At 48.3% G+C, this 16,519-nt stretch overlaps 1 protein-coding gene across 3 annotated transcripts; it reads left to right on the forward strand.

The window, feature by feature from the left end:
• The first annotated feature begins 3,294 nt into the window (after nucleotides 1-3,294).
• MYC (MYC proto-oncogene, bHLH transcription factor) lies at nucleotides 3,295-8,136 on the forward strand. Of its 3 annotated transcripts, none has more exons than XM_054590093.1 (3): nucleotides 3,295-3,649; nucleotides 5,229-5,997; nucleotides 7,091-8,136. In XM_054590093.1, exons 2-3 carry the CDS (start codon nucleotides 5,241-5,243, stop codon nucleotides 7,651-7,653), a joined length of 1,320 nt encoding a protein of 439 aa, XP_054446068.1. In that variant the 5' UTR covers nucleotides 3,295-3,649; nucleotides 5,229-5,240; the 3' UTR covers nucleotides 7,654-8,136. The 3 variants fall into 3 exon arrangements, with proteins under 3 accessions (XP_054446068.1, XP_054446069.1, XP_054446070.1); XM_054590094.1 differs by having other exon boundaries at nucleotides 5,232-5,997; XM_054590095.1 differs by lacking the exon at nucleotides 3,295-3,649 and adding an exon at nucleotides 4,936-5,024.
• The last annotated feature ends 8,383 nt before the right edge of the window (nucleotides 8,137-16,519 follow it).

Raw genomic sequence — 16,519 nt, forward strand, 5'->3', positions numbered from 1 at the left:
CAGTGGCACCCACCAGCAAGCAGCCTATCTCCTGGGGTTCGTTCTACGCAGGGTGGGGGTAATTCAGTGTTCAGACCTTAAGATGGGGCATATCTGCCCTCCTTAGCAATTTTCAAAAACTACGCAATGAAGTCAAGCTAGACTAACCTTGGTGGTTGTCATTTGATTGGGTGGTTGCGGGGTGGGGGGCTGTTTTTGTTTTCGTTTCTTGCCCTGGTGGAAAGCAGTCTATTCAGCCTCCAGCAGAGCAATGCCAAACGTGCCAGATTTCTGGGAAATCACCCTAAAAGGGCTCTCCCAGTAAGGACCTCCTGTTGCCAAATTTCCTGAGGAGATATCTAGGAGATCAGACACTGTCAAGCATCCTTCTCATCACACAAAAACCCATTTGAAGTACTCACACCTACTAAACATGGTAGGTAAATTCCTTCCACTTTTACTTGGACCTGTGTTGGTCAGGCTTTTAAGCATAAAAACTTTTTTTTTAATTAAAATGATCCTTCACGCTTTTTTCAATGAAATCTCAAATGTGGCACCCCCATCCACTGTCAAAACGTTTAGCTATCGCTCACCAGCCTAATTAAACAACAACAACAACAAAACAACAAACAAACAGGAAAAACCAAACACGCCTCATGTTCCATGGTGCCTCCCCTTCCACAATAAATCCAGTGTCTCGCTTTAAAATTTGGTAGTTAGAAGATGATGGGTTTTTAAGACTGGAAGGCTACAGCTTGCTTTGCTGTGTCAGAGTTCTGCTGGCTTTTTTCCCCATATGTGTACTTGTTCATTATTTCACGTTTCTCACAAATAGCATCGGGTAATGTCCATTGTCAATAAGAAGCGATGGGTTAATTTTCACTACCGCTTGTGTGGCTTAATAGCCACCTCTGAACCACTTTTCCCTCCAGGAATTCCTCTTTCTGCCGCTCCTTTGCAGTCAACTTGAAGGAATCCTGACGAGATGGCTGGAAACCGATTTTTAAAGAGCTTTGGGATCCTTGCGTCTCCTGTAACTCGAGCGCCAGCTCCGGTTGCCCCTGCCCCCACCCTACTCCCAGGCCTCAGTTGGACGCGGTGATCTCAGCTACCAGTAGAGGGCACACTTTACTTTCGCAAACCCCAGTGTGCAGCCCAGAGGTGGGGCGAGGCAAACAGGCTTTGCAGCAAAACCTTGACCAGGGATTGGTCGCTCTCGCGTTTGCGGCAAAGGCCTGGAGGCGGAAGCAATTTGCAACCTTAAAGCTGAATTATGCTGGGCGCTTGATTTGGAGGAAGTTACTACTCATTTAACAATCGAACGCTGAGCTGCAAACTTCAACGGCTAATAATTTACCTTGAACACAAGCACATTACATGCGCGCCCACCCCTCCGAGTTTTGTTTGTTTGTTTGTTTGTTTTTCGGGTTTTTTTTTTCCTGTTTTGGGAGGGGGTGGGTAAGGAGTGGAAAACTTAACTTAAAATGCTTTTGGGTGAAGGACCAGGGATGGGAAGGTGGCCTTTGTTTTTAATGCCCTAGCATCATGCAAAATTGCAAATCCCGAGAGAATATGCATTAAATATTAAATATAGATTCATTCAGGCAAAGAATAAGTCATATGTCGTGTTGGACAACATTCTGGGTTGAAGCGCACATGAAATGTAAATAGATTGTACGCTGATTATACATAGAAACTTTCACTATGGCGTTCAGAACAAAAAATTTAGGGTCAGTGAACTAGGAAATTAATGCCTGAAAGTCGGCCAATTTTTTTATTGGCTGAAGCACCCCCCCCTCCCCCGCCTCCCAAAGGCACAGAACTAATACTTGTATCCTCTCCTTTGGTCAAAATCGATGCATTTTTTCGTTCATGATCATGGTTCCACTAATAAAGGGGAAAAGAAGACCCGAAAAGAAGTTAAATGTCCGGTTTGTCCAAGGACGAAAGAGTTAACGGTTTTCTTCACCGGGGTCCCTGCTGATAACACCGGCAGGGACCTCAGGCTCGCTTCATCTCCCTCTTCTGGGGAGTCCGGTTCGGCGGCTGTCTCCACCCCTCCCCAATATTCTAGCGTCTAGAGCCTTTGATTTCCCCGAAACCTGGGAGCCCCAGGCTGGTGCAAACCCGAGCTATGGGCGCAAAGAGGATTTTTCTGAAACCTGGCTGCGGGATTGGAACTCCAGGAGGCGCGGGGATGCGTTGGTGGGGCGGTGGGGGGAGGTGGTTACAGGCTGGCAGAGAGCAGGAGGAGGGAACCCCGCAGCGCACACTTACAACTACGGTTCATCTTCCTTACTCCAGCGCCGAGCACGCAAAAAAAATCTCAGGGATTAACGCGCACTGGGGCACAGCCGGCTCTCGCGGAGCCCTGTGTAGGTCTGCGCGGGCGGTGCGGGGAGGGGGGACTGCTGCCTTGGCAACAAATTGGGGGGTCATTCTGATGGAAGGTGCCCAATCGAGACAGCTATACACACACAAAGCATGACACCCCTCAAAAATGCAATGGGTGTTTGTTCATAATGCGGTCTCCAAGTATACGTGGCAGTGCATTGAGGAGTTCTTCTAATAATTCCAGGCATTTCCCAGCTCTTATCACTTATCCCCATCTACACTAATACCCCACAGACACTCAGCGCACACCGATAAATATTCTTTCTTTCCGCCTCTCTTGATAGGACTTATTCCAAAGGCTGCCCTTTCCCCAGCCTTAGGGAAGCGCCGGGCTGCCTGGGACGTGCGTGGCGTGGCCCTGGGTACACGGTGTATTCTCAGTGTTGGGAACTCAGCTGTTCCGCCTGTGATGATTTAAGCACGCAGGACCAGTAAGCGGCCTGTCACACAAAGTGCTGCGCCGGAGGAACAGCAGAGAGAGGGACCGTACTAAATGGTAGGCGCGCGCCGGATAATTAATACTACGATCTGACTATTTACATCCGACAGAGGGCCGGGCTCTAAGGCTGAGTCTCCTTCCCCCGCCCCTCCCTCTACACGGGCGCCCCTCCCGGTTTCCCAAAGGTGGGGGGGATCTGTAAAAAGATCCTCTCTCGCGATCCCGCCCACCAGCCCTTTATAGGCGAGGGTCTGCGCGCCACAGGACCCCCCAGCTGCGCTTCTCGCGGCTGCTGCTACCACCGCGCTTCACGCGTCCCGTCTGCCGCTTTCCTACCCTCCCACCCTCCCGCCTCGCGAAGGGCTGGGCTACTCGCAGGCTTGGCGGGAAAAGGACAGAGGGGTGGGATGAACCAATATAAAACCGGCTTATCTGACTCGCTGTAGTAATTCCTACGAGAGGCAGAGGGAGCGAGCGGGCGGACCCGCCGGCGTGAGCTGAGCGAGCCGGGCGAACGAGTCGCGCTCGGGGCGCCCAGGGCAGGAAGATCCGGAGCGAAAGGGGGGCTTCTCCGCCTCCGGACCAGCCACCTCCTCCCGGCCATTCCTGCCGACCCCCGCCAGCGATCCGCAACCCTCGCCCTGTCCAGGAAACTTTGCCCCTTGCAGCGGGCGGGCACTTTCCCCTGGAATTTACAACACCCGACGCGGACGCGGAGAGGTTCTTCTGCCTCTTTGGAGAGACCCTTCTCCCCGCCGCTGACGACGACCGGCTCCTCTGTAAGGCGCCCCTTGCCCTCTTTGGACGCTGGATTTTCTTCGGATAGTGGGAGACCCGGTAAGCACCCGGATCTATTTGTCTTTTAATTTTTTTTTTCCCTACCGCGTTATGGGGTCTATGAGTCCAATACCCGAATCGGGGTGTCTTCTCTCCCATTCCTGTACTATTGACACTTATCAGAGTAGTTGGGGTAGGTCGGGGTGGCGTAGAGGGGCTGATCAAGATGGGAGAGTGGAATGCAGAGAGAAGAGGGGAGTGCGTATTTTAAACAAGCCTTTGGAGATTTTTGCCAATGGATATTGACGCAGAGTCCGGCCGGTTGGACATTCCTGCTTTATTGCATTAATCGCTTTGGGGTGGGTTGAGGGAAAGGAGATAGGGGTGTCGGGCAAAAAGCCCTTTGCATCTTGAGCTCCTTGGAGTAAGGATTGCATATCTTTCTCTGTGATCTAAAGAACTCGCGCAGCCGCCGACTTTTCGGGTCTCGGAAAGGGTATTTAAATTCCAGCTTTTTTGACCGCATTTCTGACAACCGAGACACTGCGGCGCGGCGCGCCGCGCCCGCCGATTCCCCCGGCGTTTCCAATCGGTCCTCTGGTCCTTTTCCGAAGTTGGCATTTGGCTTCTAAAAAGAAGAGTAAAATTAAAGACCTGGTGTTACCGAGGCGTTACGACTTGGTATTGCGGAGAGGCAGGGAGGCGGAGAGGGAAGGCTGGGGCAGGGATGGATCCGAGCCTCCTGGATTCATTGACTTAGAAAACGAGGGCAAATCTTCGCTCCCAACCTTAGCTCCCCCGCCGCCTTAGTGTCACCGCGCCCCTTAGATGCGGAGGGACCGCCAGGAGCGGGGCTCCGAGCTTTTTCAGAACAGCTGCTGTCCTCAGCGGGTGGAGGGAAGGGCGCCCCCGCTCCGGGCCCGGAATCGCAGCTGGGTCTCTGGCGCAGTTGCGTAGCCGTATTGGGTGTTGAAGGGAGGTGCCCCTATTATTCTCGAATACTCCCCCCCTTTTATTTGTGGGAGGGGGAGTGTTAAGGGCCGCGGCTGAGCCCGCCGCCTGGGCCGGCGAGGAAAAAGAAAAGCCGGCAAAGAAGGGAGAGGGAGCCGTCAGGGTGGGGATGGAGAATGAGGCTGGGAGGGGCTGTGGCGCCCGTGGGGAAAGGAGTGAGGCTGGGGTGCGAGCGAAGGGGGCGCAGCCGCTCCCGCCGCAGCGCCTCTCCTTCTCCTTCAGGTGGCGCAAAACTTTTCGGGGTTGGTAGATTGTATTCCCGGCCGCCGCCTCTCCCTGCCTCTTCCCGAGGCCAAAGCCGAATTCGATTGCTCTGCGGCGGCGGCGGCGGCTGCGGCTGCGGCTGCGGCGCCTAGTCCTAGGCTTTGCGCTCTGGGCTCGGGGAGACCGAAGTCCCGCTGGCGCTCCTTCGCTGGCTCACCAAGTATGTGTCCGAGATAGGTCCCACTAAGGGGATAAAGGGGTGTCCTTTTGCCCCCACCCTTCTCGCCACTGGCCCATTGGGGGGATATCGCTGGAAGGCGAGTGGTTCGGAGTGGTGGCGCGCACTGCGCGCTGCGCGGGGTTGAGGCACCAACCTAGATCCCCCTTAACTTAATAATTGTCCTTCTTTGTGTGCCCCCTTCAGCAGACTGCCGCGATGCCCCTCAACGTCAGCTTCGCCAACAGAAACTATGACCTCGACTACGATTCTATGCAGCCCTATTTCTTCTGCGACGAGGAAGAGAACTTCTATCACCAACAACAGCAGAGCGAGCTGCAGCCTCCGGCGCCCAGCGAGGATATCTGGAAGAAATTCGAGCTGCTGCCCACCCCGCCCCTGTCGCCGAGCCGCCGCTCCGGGCTCTGCTCGCCCTCCTACGTTGCGTTCGCTTCCTTCTCCCCCAGGGATGTTGATGACGGCGGCGGTGGCAGCTTTTCCACCGCAGACCAGCTGGAGATGGTCACCGAGCTGCTGGGAGGAGACATGGTGAACCAGAGCTTCATCTGCGACCCCGACGACGAGACGCTTATCAAAAACATAATCATCCAGGACTGTATGTGGAGCGGCTTCTCTGCCGCCGCCAAGCTTGTCTCCGAGAAGCTGGCCTCCTACCAGGCTGCGCGCAAAGACGGCGGCAGCCGGAGCCCCGCCCGAGGGCACGGCGCCTGCTCCACCTCCAGCCTCTACCTGCAGGACCTGAGTGCCGCCGCCTCTGAATGCATCGACCCCTCCGTGGTCTTCCCCTACCCCCTCAACGACAGCAGCTCGCCCAAGCCCTGCGCCTCCCCGGACTCCACCGCCTTCTCCCCGTCCTCGGACTCGCTGCTCTCCTCTGCCTCCTCCTCCCCGCGGGCCACCCCAGAGCCCCTGGCGCTCCACGAAGACACACCACCCACCACCAGCAGCGACTCTGGTAAGCTGGACCCCTGCGGGCCTGACCAAGGGAACTGGCTGACTGCCTCTTATTCTCATTGGCCGCTAATTCTGCCGGCCACTTCATTTGACACCGTCTTTTCTCTTTTCTTCTATTTGGGAAAGGAATACCTGATCTGGAACGAACTGGGAACTTCAGCGTCCCAGAAACACTAGGCTTTACTCTTCCCTCCCATCCCTTCCCCAAAGACCGCCCCAGTGGCCAGCTCCTTCCTTACCTTCCCACCCCTTAGGAATTTCGTTTGGATTTTAAATCTTCCTGATTTATCTTGCAACTCAATCCATTCCCTCTTACCTTCCTGAAGCATTTTAATTGCCCTAGGGGAAGGGGGTAGTGTGAAAGAGATTAAGCGAGGATTGATCTCTTTAAGGGAAAGAATTACCTCCCTCTTCCTTTCTGAGAAGTGTTGGAATGTAATGGACTGCAGATCTTCGAAATTGAAGAGGGGCTGTGGGCGGAGGCGGGGCAGCTTCCAGCCGGAGGCTGCGAACTAGTGAAAGTGCCCGCGTGAATGACCTGAGAGGCTGGGATCTTTTCAGCCTCTTTTGAACACTTACAAGCAAACCCTTTCCAAAATTGGACTTTTCTTCCTTCCCCCACCCCCTAGGACTTTGGCAAAGCTGCAAGACACCCCCCCCCCCCCCCCCCCCCGCCGGCCCCGCCACTGCACTTCCAGTAAAATAGGGAGTTGCTAAAGTCTTACCAAGAAGTTTGCAGCTATCCTTTGCAACATCTGAAGGGTTCTTGGTAGAGTCCCTTAAAAATAGGAGGTGCTTGGGAATGTGATGTGCTTTGGGTGTGTCCAAAGCCTCATTAAGTCTTAGGTAAGAACTGGCATCAATGTTGTATCCTGGTAAATTGTAATTTTCTTGCCTGTGCCATAACCCCAGCTGTCATTCTGCCTTCATGGTGGGGAAGAGCGGGGATGATTGGTTAATTTGTCCTCTGAGATAATTTTGTGCCAGGTCCTTCCTCATATAATAACACCTTATATTTATATAGCATTCATTTAATGTAGTCATTGATTAAGGAAATGTTGCTAACCGGGTGATTTCTCTTTCCTTTCTTAAAGAGGAAGAACAAGAGGATGAGGAAGAAATTGATGTTGTTTCTGTGGAAAAGAGGCAGCCCCCTGGCAAAAGGTCAGAATCAGGGTCACCGTCGGCCGGAAGTCACAGCAAACCTCCTCACAGCCCACTGGTCCTTAAGAGATGCCATGTGTCTACCCATCAGCACAATTACGCAGCGCCCCCCTCCACTAGGAAGGACTATCCCCCCACCAAGAGAGCAAAGTTGGACAGTGGCAGAGTCCTGAAACAGATTAGCAACAACCGCAAATGTTCCAGCCCCAGGTCCTCGGATACAGAGGAGAATGACAAGAGGCGGACACACAACGTCTTGGAACGCCAGAGGAGAAATGAGCTGAAACGCAGCTTTTTCGCCCTGCGCGACCAGATCCCAGAGTTGGAAAACAATGAAAAAGCCCCAAAGGTAGTTATCCTTAAAAAAGCCACCGCATACATCCTGGCCATCCAAGCAGAGGAGCAAAAGCTCATTTCAGAAAAGGACGTATTGCGGAAACGACGAGAACAGTTTAAACACAAACTTGAACAGCTACGGAACTCTTGTGCATAAAATTGACCTATTGGAGGGAGGAACTAGAATCACATATGACTTCTCAGTTGTTACTAAGGGAAAGTAAGGAAAAAAGTTCCTCCTGGCAAAAATGCAGAATTTATTATACGTATGAACTTTTTTCTTTCCCAACTGCATGGTAAAGTGCAACCGCACAACCTTGGACAAGCCTTAGGACTAAAAGGCTTGACCATACTGTAAACTGCCTCAAATGGGACATTAGGCATAAAAGAACTTTTTTTATGCTTTCCATCTTTTCTTTCCCCCGCCCCCCCTTTAACAAATTTGTATTTAAGAATTGTTTTTTTAAAAAAATCTTAAAATTTCCTTTGTAAATATGTCCATTAAATGTAAATAACTTTAATAAAACATTTATAAGTAGTTCTACCAAAGCCCATGTATTATAAACCATAATTTTTTTATTTAAATACATTTTCCTTTTTAAAGTTGATTTTTTTTATTGTTTTTAGAAAAAATAAAATATCTGGCAAATATATAATTGAGCCAGATCTTAAGTTTGCGAGTGTTTTGTTTCTTCTTTGTTTTCATCAATTACAAATTAACAGAATTTGGCCCTTAAAGGAGCAAGTTACAAAGGTGGGAAAAGAGGTTATTGAGGAAAGGACAAGGGCTTTGTTAAAGTGAGTCTGGGGCCTTCACATCTTATCAGGGTTATAAGATGCTTCCTGGAGATTGGCGATAAGGGCCAGAGTGGATACTTGAAAGAATGAAAGAGCAAGTAAGCTGGAGAGTGGCGTTAGAGGCAAAGGGGTGCTAGAGATTAAAGATAACAGTTAAGTATACAAGGGGTGGGGTTAAGGGCTGGGAGGGTTAGGAGGGAAATGAAGAAGAAACCCTCTTTACTTCTGTTAACCCATGCCATTCCCTTGTTCCATTCACACCCAGGGTTCTGCCCAGTGAAAGAGTAGATGGAGAAAGCAGAGTAGAAACCAAACTTTGCTGCGTGCCCAATACGACCAGGTGCTAGGCCCTCTGCATGGGCTGAAGCTCTGGGAGGCATGTTGTTAACCTTAATTTTACAAGCAAGGAAATAATAGTTCAAAGAGGTGATGTGACTTCTCTATGGCCACAAAGATAAGAAAAGGCAGCATCCAAGTCCCGTCTTTGTTGAAAAACACCCAACACTTCACTCATGCTCTAGGCTCATCCTAAAGCGCTGAAATCAAGAACTCTTTGGGTTGGAGACCTGATGAACTGCCAAGTCACAACCATATTCTACTACCTGTGAGCCAGGCATTCCTCTAAGCATTTTCCTTGCACCACAGCAACCCTGGGAAGGAGGTACTGTTGGTTTCCTCACAAAGGGGAAGCTGAGACACAGAAAGTCTTATCTGTGTGGCCAAGGTCCACCGACAATAAAGAGTAGAGCTGGGATTCAAACCCAGGCGGTCCACTCTTAAACTGCTCAACCGCTTCGCAAAGAGGCCAGAAGGAATCAATGGGTCACACGCGAGAGCAGGCATCGCCAGTCTAGTGGGGTCTGTGTCTTTTATTTCAACAGGCAGGCCTTGTCAGACATCAGGTCTCCATTTTTCGTTTGTTTTATTTTGTTGTTCATTGTTTAATTTTCCCTTTCACATTGAGATGTCCAGAACTCATATTCCCTCCTACCTTAGCCATTTGTTGAGATTCACCAGTTGCTCTGGGGAAGCAGCCAGTTTAGAACGGCTACTGTTCAGATCATAAAATAAAATATAATTACTCTTTGTCATGTGAGTCATTATTTTGGAAACAACGGACTCCCCACCTCTTTCACACACGGACAATTATGACACATGCTCATCCCTGGAACATGAAAAGGCACTTTTGAATGTAGATATTATTAATTATGAGCCTTTGAAAACCCTCAGCTCCAGCCAGAAACTTGAACGTTGACCACACAGGTAAATGGAAGCTACTATCTCTGTTCTAATTATCTCATTGTCTCAGCCTCGCAGGAGATCTTCCGATTTCGGGACTCTGGGATTTTAATCCACCACTACCCATAAATCAATAGGTAATTACTGGCTTTGGCTCTGGCCCCTACAATAATTTAATCAAACCCTTTATGTCTTTTTCTTGATCCTTTATTTTGGGTTCTAAGGGCTTCAAGCAGTCACGCCCTATATCCTAAAGTCAAAAAGAGATGGAGTCCATAAAAGTCGAGTAGTTCAAAGTGTCACGATATAGCAGGGACGATCTTAAATGGTTCACTTTTTGCCCTTTTGTGGCTGGACAGAGGCCCTGGGGTGAGTCACTTGAGAACCCAGAAGGTGTTAGTTTGAATCACTAAATCCGGGCAAGCCCGTGAAACACCAGAATGTTCCTCACTAGGAAAACAACTTCCCATTCCAAAGGATCAGGAAACAACTTTTAGGGATGCAGAGCTTGGCTGTGGGGACAGGAGAGAGAATGATTCCAAAAACCTCTTTGGCTCACGTCTTAGGTTTAGGAAGCCAGGGAACAGTCTTGCCGAAAAGTCAGGCTGATCTTGACCCTGACACAAACTGCCCCTCAGAGCCAATCTAGAGAGTCCCCAGAGTCTATGCCATTGTGCAATCTATTTTGTAGTTTAAAAAAATAATCAAGAATTGGAGATGGAGGAGGAGGAGCGTGTAATTCAGTTGGACTACACCAGAAGGAATAAGCTGATACTGACTGTGGCTTTTACCTAGGAGACTGCAGGAATTAATGGTCCCTCTACGGGATTCCTGGGGTGGCTTTTTTAGGGATAGAATGTATAAAGAGGAAGGAAGTGTTATTTTATGTTTCCATTTGGAAGCAAAAAAGGAAATCCATATTATAAAACTAATCAAATTTTTAAATGAACAAAATTTTCACAATCCCAGCCTAATGCTTTGGTTCCTCACAGCTGGGATATGTATGTAGAGTTCTCAGCTGGTCTTTAAGACAAACTCTGACACAAGCTTGGGAAAGAGGACAAAAAAAGTTGGGTTTTTTGCAATAACCAATGATTGGCTCAGTCAATAATAATTTTTTAGCATACACACTAAGGACCCCTGAAACATTTCTTTCCAACAATAAATAACACTTAGGCTAGGAAATGCTGATGGATGTCCCTCAATGCTATCTATAAATGCACTGGTAGTTTTACAAAAGGCTCACTCCTTTAAGGTTATAGACCACTACAGGCCTATTTCAAAGGAGGAGGGTAGAAACAAGCTAACAGGATGAGAACAGGGAGCCATTTAAAATAAAATAAAATAAAGCTTAAAAGACTCTACCACCCACCATGAAACTGAGGCAATAATCTTTCTCTATTCTAGACCCTCTAGGGAAGAATTCAGACTAGTTCCAAGTTTAGAAGAAATATCCAAGAATGTTTGCTTTGCCAAACTGGTTTGAGGTGACTCTAAATGACTCTGCGTTGATTTCACATTTTGTTTTTAGTTTTATTTCTTTCAATATTAGCCTACACTAATCTTTTCAGGAAGACACAATTGAAGAGAACGAGTGTTAATGGGATGTAGATCTTCTGAGGTTAAAAGGAATGTTCTTTGTTTCTAAATAATGCCTGGGAGCTCAGCCACAATCCCCAACACTTTCTTCCCATTGTCAGCCTGTCAGCCCATCAAGGGAGAAAACACTCCAGTGCAGTCAGGGGTCTCTAGGGGTAGGGAAGGGGACAGCTTGGGGAGAGCTTGCGGGGGAGACGATCAGCCTTTATTACACACCTACTGTCTGCCATACTCTCACAACAGCCCAGCGGGAGGGTAATTGTTGAATATGACAATACTAAAGTTTAGGCAAATTCAATAGCTCTCCCCAAGTCACACAAGTACCAACAATAAAAACAACAGTAATAGTAGATAATGTTTACTGTGTGCTCAACACTACATGCATTATCTTATTTCATCCCCAAAGCAACTCTTAGGAGGTAAATTATATTTCTAATCCCATTGTACACATAAAGAGATTGAAACTTGGAGAAATTAAGTAATTTGCGTGCATTTACAGAGTTAACAAAATGGTGAAGGGATTACTCATTTGTTCATAAATATTTATTGAGCATCTACTGTGTGCCCACACTGTGCTGGGAAGAAATATTAAGATAAAGGCAATAGATAAGGTCCTAGACCTACAAACTGTTGGAGAACAAAGAAAATCAGCAATTGGACTTTAAGTTGTTTTACAAACACTTTTGAGTGTTTACTATGTAGCAGGAGAGAGTTGAAGTTCTGCAAGCTGCTGAAAACACCCCCTCTCTTCCCAGTGTTCCCCCAGGGAAAATGAATCAAGGTTGGAGCCCAGGAAATGCTGGAAGAGGAACAAAGGAAAAAACACTATCAGAGGGATGGCGATAAGCTAGGAGAAAGTGGTCTAACCAGAGGAAGGAAGCCCTTCTATCAGAGGTGTCAAAGGCAGCAAGAGGTGCTACAGAACTACTGAGAATGGTGCATTGAACTAAGCAATAAGGCATTTTCTTGACTACACTTTCTCCCCAGTGGCACGGCAACCCCATCAACCCAAGATGGTCCCTCTCCATTCACTTCATTCAATTTGTCACTTGAACCAGACGTCTAAGCATTTCCCCAGCCCCCTGCCTTCCTGCAATACCTTTACCAGGAGTTCCCACAGGGTGATTCCTGGACCATCAACACCAATATCATCTGTGAGTTTGCTACAAATACTAACACATAGAGCAGTCTGAGGTTTTAATTTCCACGATTTCAGTTACCTGCAATCAGCTGTGGCTCCAAAATATTAAATTAAAATTCCAGAAATAAACAATTCATAAGTTTTAGATTGCTTACCCTTCTGACTAGTGTGATAAAAATCTCACTGTCCTAACAGGGACATGACTCATCTCTTTTTCCATCATATCCACGCTGCATGCGATCCCCACCCATTAGTCACTTAGCCGGCCAGGCTATCAGATTGGCTGTCACGGTATCACAGCACTTGTATTCAAAACATCATCATTGTACTCAATAAAGTCCCCCAAGTGCAAGAGTAGTGATGCTGGGAATTTGGTTACACCAAAGAGAAGCCAGGAAATACTTCCTTTCAGAGAAAGGGTGAAAGTTTGGTACTATGCACAGTTTCAGGCATCTACGGGAGGTCTTAGAACTTAACCTTGGCAAATAAGGAGTGACTACCATTGTCCCTCAGAATCAGAATCTCAGGAAATGGGCCCCTAGAGCTTGACAAATTTCCAGAGCCACTGCTTTCTCCATCACTGCCACCCAGAGGCCTTTCTGAATCACAGAAGGGAATATGCCACTCCCCTGCTTAAAATCTTTCATCAGGTTCCTGCTGCCCCGCAGATGAAGTCCGAAGCCATCTTTCAAGGTCCTCCACATGCTGACTCACAGGTTGTTTAGCTCCAATTTCTCCAGTGACATTCAGAAAATATTTACATAAATAATTAACTAAGTTGAAGGACCCAAAGTAGTAGGGTGAGGAAGAACAAGTCTAAGGGGGTCATCTGACAGCTTAGGGCATCAGGGAAGGTGTTCAACCGAGCCATGGAGAATGGTCAGGACTTAGGCAAGCCCAATAGCCTGAGGCCTGGTATGGGAGAGAGAAAAAAGACATGCTCAGGGAACCCAGAGCAAACCAGAAGAGAAGTAGCGGGAAGTAAAAGAGAACAACATCCTCGGGGTGGGCCCCAAGCAGGGGCTCCAAGAAAGGGGCTGGGCCTTGGCTGGGCAGCTCAGCTGGTTAGAGCATCATCCCCATATGCCAAGGTTGTGGGTCTGACCCCCCAGTCACAGCACAAAGAAGAATCAACCAATGAATGCATAAATAACTGGAACAACAAAATGATCTCTCTCGCCCTCCCTCTCTCTCTAAAATCAATCAATAAATCTTAAAAAAAAGGTTGGGTTTTTTTGTAGTTTTTTTTTTTTTTAAGAAAGGGTTGGGACTGATTAAAGACAAGCTCTGTGTGGGGAAGTTTACATCATTCCTATCGTGTTTCTCCAAATCCACTGGTCATGGTGGCACCATCCCTGCAGCCTGGGGTTGTGGTCAAGTCAAAAGTCACGGTATTGAGGTTAAGGACGCCTGATTCTCACCGCACGGCCATTGTACCCACTGTTTTCCATACCTTTGTCAGCTACATGGATCTGTAAGGCCAGACCAGGTAATTGTAAATATTACTCTTTCCAACTGAGAGATCAAGGTAATAATAAAACTAATCATAACAACACTTACATTTATCAAGTGTTTTCTATGGGCCTTGTGCTATGCAAAGTACTTCACATACATTTTCTCCTTGAATCTTCTGATAATCACCTGAATAAGTAACTATGATTCTGACCATTTTACAGATGAGAAAAACTCAGGAGAACATGAAGTAAATCGCCCAAGGTCGCTCAGTGAAGAAGTAGAAGAGAGGGAATCCAAGCCCAGCCTGATACTTTACCTGTCCTATCAGACTGCTATGACTCTTTAGAATGTCCTGAAGCCTCAAAAATCATGACTTGTGCCAGTATGACATTTAAAAAAAAATAACTGAATAAATCTGACACTTAATCTTGTACAAATTTAAGGTGTACAGTGTGTTACTCTGATACTAACATTTTTTAAAATGTATTGTTGGTCAGTTACACTTGTCCCCCTTTTTCCTCATTGCTCTCCATTGCTCTCCCCGCCCCCACACCTCTCCCCCAATACTAACATTTTTAAGGCTGTTTCAGCTGCTTTGAGCTTTGAACTGTATGACACAGGGAGGCCCCCGGTAAAACACTGCCAATGCATCCCGGGAGCGCGGGGGGCCTCTGCAAGGCCGATAGCGCCCCAACACCAAGAATCCAGGCAGGCACGAACCACGCCTCTGGGCCCCAGCCCCTGAGGTACTGAGGCCAGACAGGCATCCTAAGGCTGGTTCTCCAGACCCCATGTCTCTTCTTAACAAACTAGTCTATCATTTCCCTCACCTCCCAAACCTCCTCCTAGGCATCGAGACAGCTGCCTTTTACACAATACATTTTAAAAATTGCTATAAAAGACCTCTAGCACCAGCCTGCATTTTACCAGCAGGCCTCTTTCAGTAGCCATTTTTAGAAACTGGTCTCTGACTTGAAGAATTCAGTCACGTGTGACCATCGGGGTGAGAGTTTTAAACATGAGGGAGTGGGAGAAGAGGGCTGTGGGAGCTGCCAGGGACCAGAGAACGTTCTGGATGGAGAGACCCCTCATATCATAAAGGGCTGAGCAGCTCATTTTGCAGATGCAAACGCTGAGGTTCAGGCAGGGAGAGGGCAAGGGAAAGGCTCTGTCCACAGAGCACGCAGACATTCAGGAACAGGTTAGGATAGTCATTCGAGACCTCGGGCCCACTTTCGGGAGCCCTGAAAGCATTGGGGCTGCAGGCATCCTTTCCTTCTCCCTGGCTAAGGCACGCCCACCTCCGCTGGGAATTTCCTCTTCGCCACTGTGGGCAGCCTTGCCGGTCCCGAGGCCAGGCCCTGCCCTCTTCTAGCAATGAGATGCCCAAGGGAGATGAAGCTGATTTTTCTCCCAGGACTTTAAGACTGAACTGGAGTGACCCAAGAACAGAACATTAGAGGTGCAAGCACATTCTTTCTGGTCACTGTCCCTGGAGAGACTGAGTCCCTAGTCAACTCTCTAGACAGCTGGCATTGCCTGTGTTGCACCCATCTCAGCCCTGGCTGCCCAGCCCTTCTTCATCAGTTCTGGGAGCTCTCCAGTATCCTAGCAAATTCCATTTAGGGATAAATTAGTCAGTGGGCATTTCTATTTCTTGCAATTAAACAGCCCCAAATGATTGAACATTCCTCAAGTTTGTTCCATGATATCATACCGCTTTGCTCTGGGGCAGAACAACAGCCTTCCCCCAAAATGGCTAAAAGACAGAAACTAAAAGCCATAGCACGGTACAAAGACTATCAGATCCTGGGCAGTAACATCTGGGCCACCTTTCATGGTCTCAGAGGCTGCATATTTTGTTCTTTGATTATCTACATTTAGGGATAATTTGTATGGGGGTGGGGCTCAGGCCCGCCGACCAAGCTGATAGTCGGACGTCTGGACACTGCTGTGTCTCCACTCTCAGCACCTAGGAGCATTTCCTCCAGACAAACCCAAATAAACTCGGCACAGCTTGTATGTCAGTCTTAGCTTTAGAAGAGAGCAAATGAAAACGCCCTTTAAGAAATCATTATTCTGTGACAGGTGTTGTTATAAGAATATTACATATACCATTTAACCATCTCAGCAATTTTACAGGTTAGGGGCTAATATTAGCTCCATGGCATTAAGTCAAAAACTGGCCCTAAGAGATGGGGACGCGGGGCTGCGGAAAATGACTTCAGGGTCACATAACTAATAGGTGGTGGGCCTTAGGTATAAACCCAGTTTGTTTTGCTCTAAAACTCCATGCTGAATTATCTGGAGACCACCTTGTTCAAGTGGTTCTCAGTCACAGACCCTGCCCCTGAGGTAGCGGGGGCAAGTATCAGACTCTTTCAAGAACTTGTTGTTTGAGAATATTTAATAAATATTTTTGCATTGGAAACATAGAAAATGAACCAAGACACCTTGGAGAGACAAGGGGGCTGCTGGGTTTCTGTGAGTGGCTGGGTCTGGGTGTCCCCAGGCACACCGGGGTATCCGAGGGCCGTGTCTCAGGTGAGGAGCCCTAGCCTCAGGGAGAGCAAGGTGTCAGAGCAAATGGATGGCGGTGTCGGAACGGGAACCCTGACAGAAATGATGAAGTAGCCCAACCTCTCCCCATGTGACTTTTCTGAGAGACCACATCCCTCCAATCTTTCAAACCCGCAGTCAACACTCGCTTGTACTGGGATGTCTTTGCCGATTAACGGCAGCCAGTCCTGCAGCTTTGAAGTCTTCTGTTACTCACCATGTACTTAGATGC

The sequence above is a fragment of the Pteronotus mesoamericanus genome, unplaced genomic scaffold (assembly GCF_021234165.1).
Source record: "Pteronotus mesoamericanus isolate MK-2021 breed Mesoamerican mustached bat unplaced genomic scaffold, CSHL_Meso_final scaffold_174, whole genome shotgun sequence".
NCBI lineage: Eukaryota > Metazoa > Chordata > Mammalia > Chiroptera > Mormoopidae > Pteronotus > Pteronotus mesoamericanus.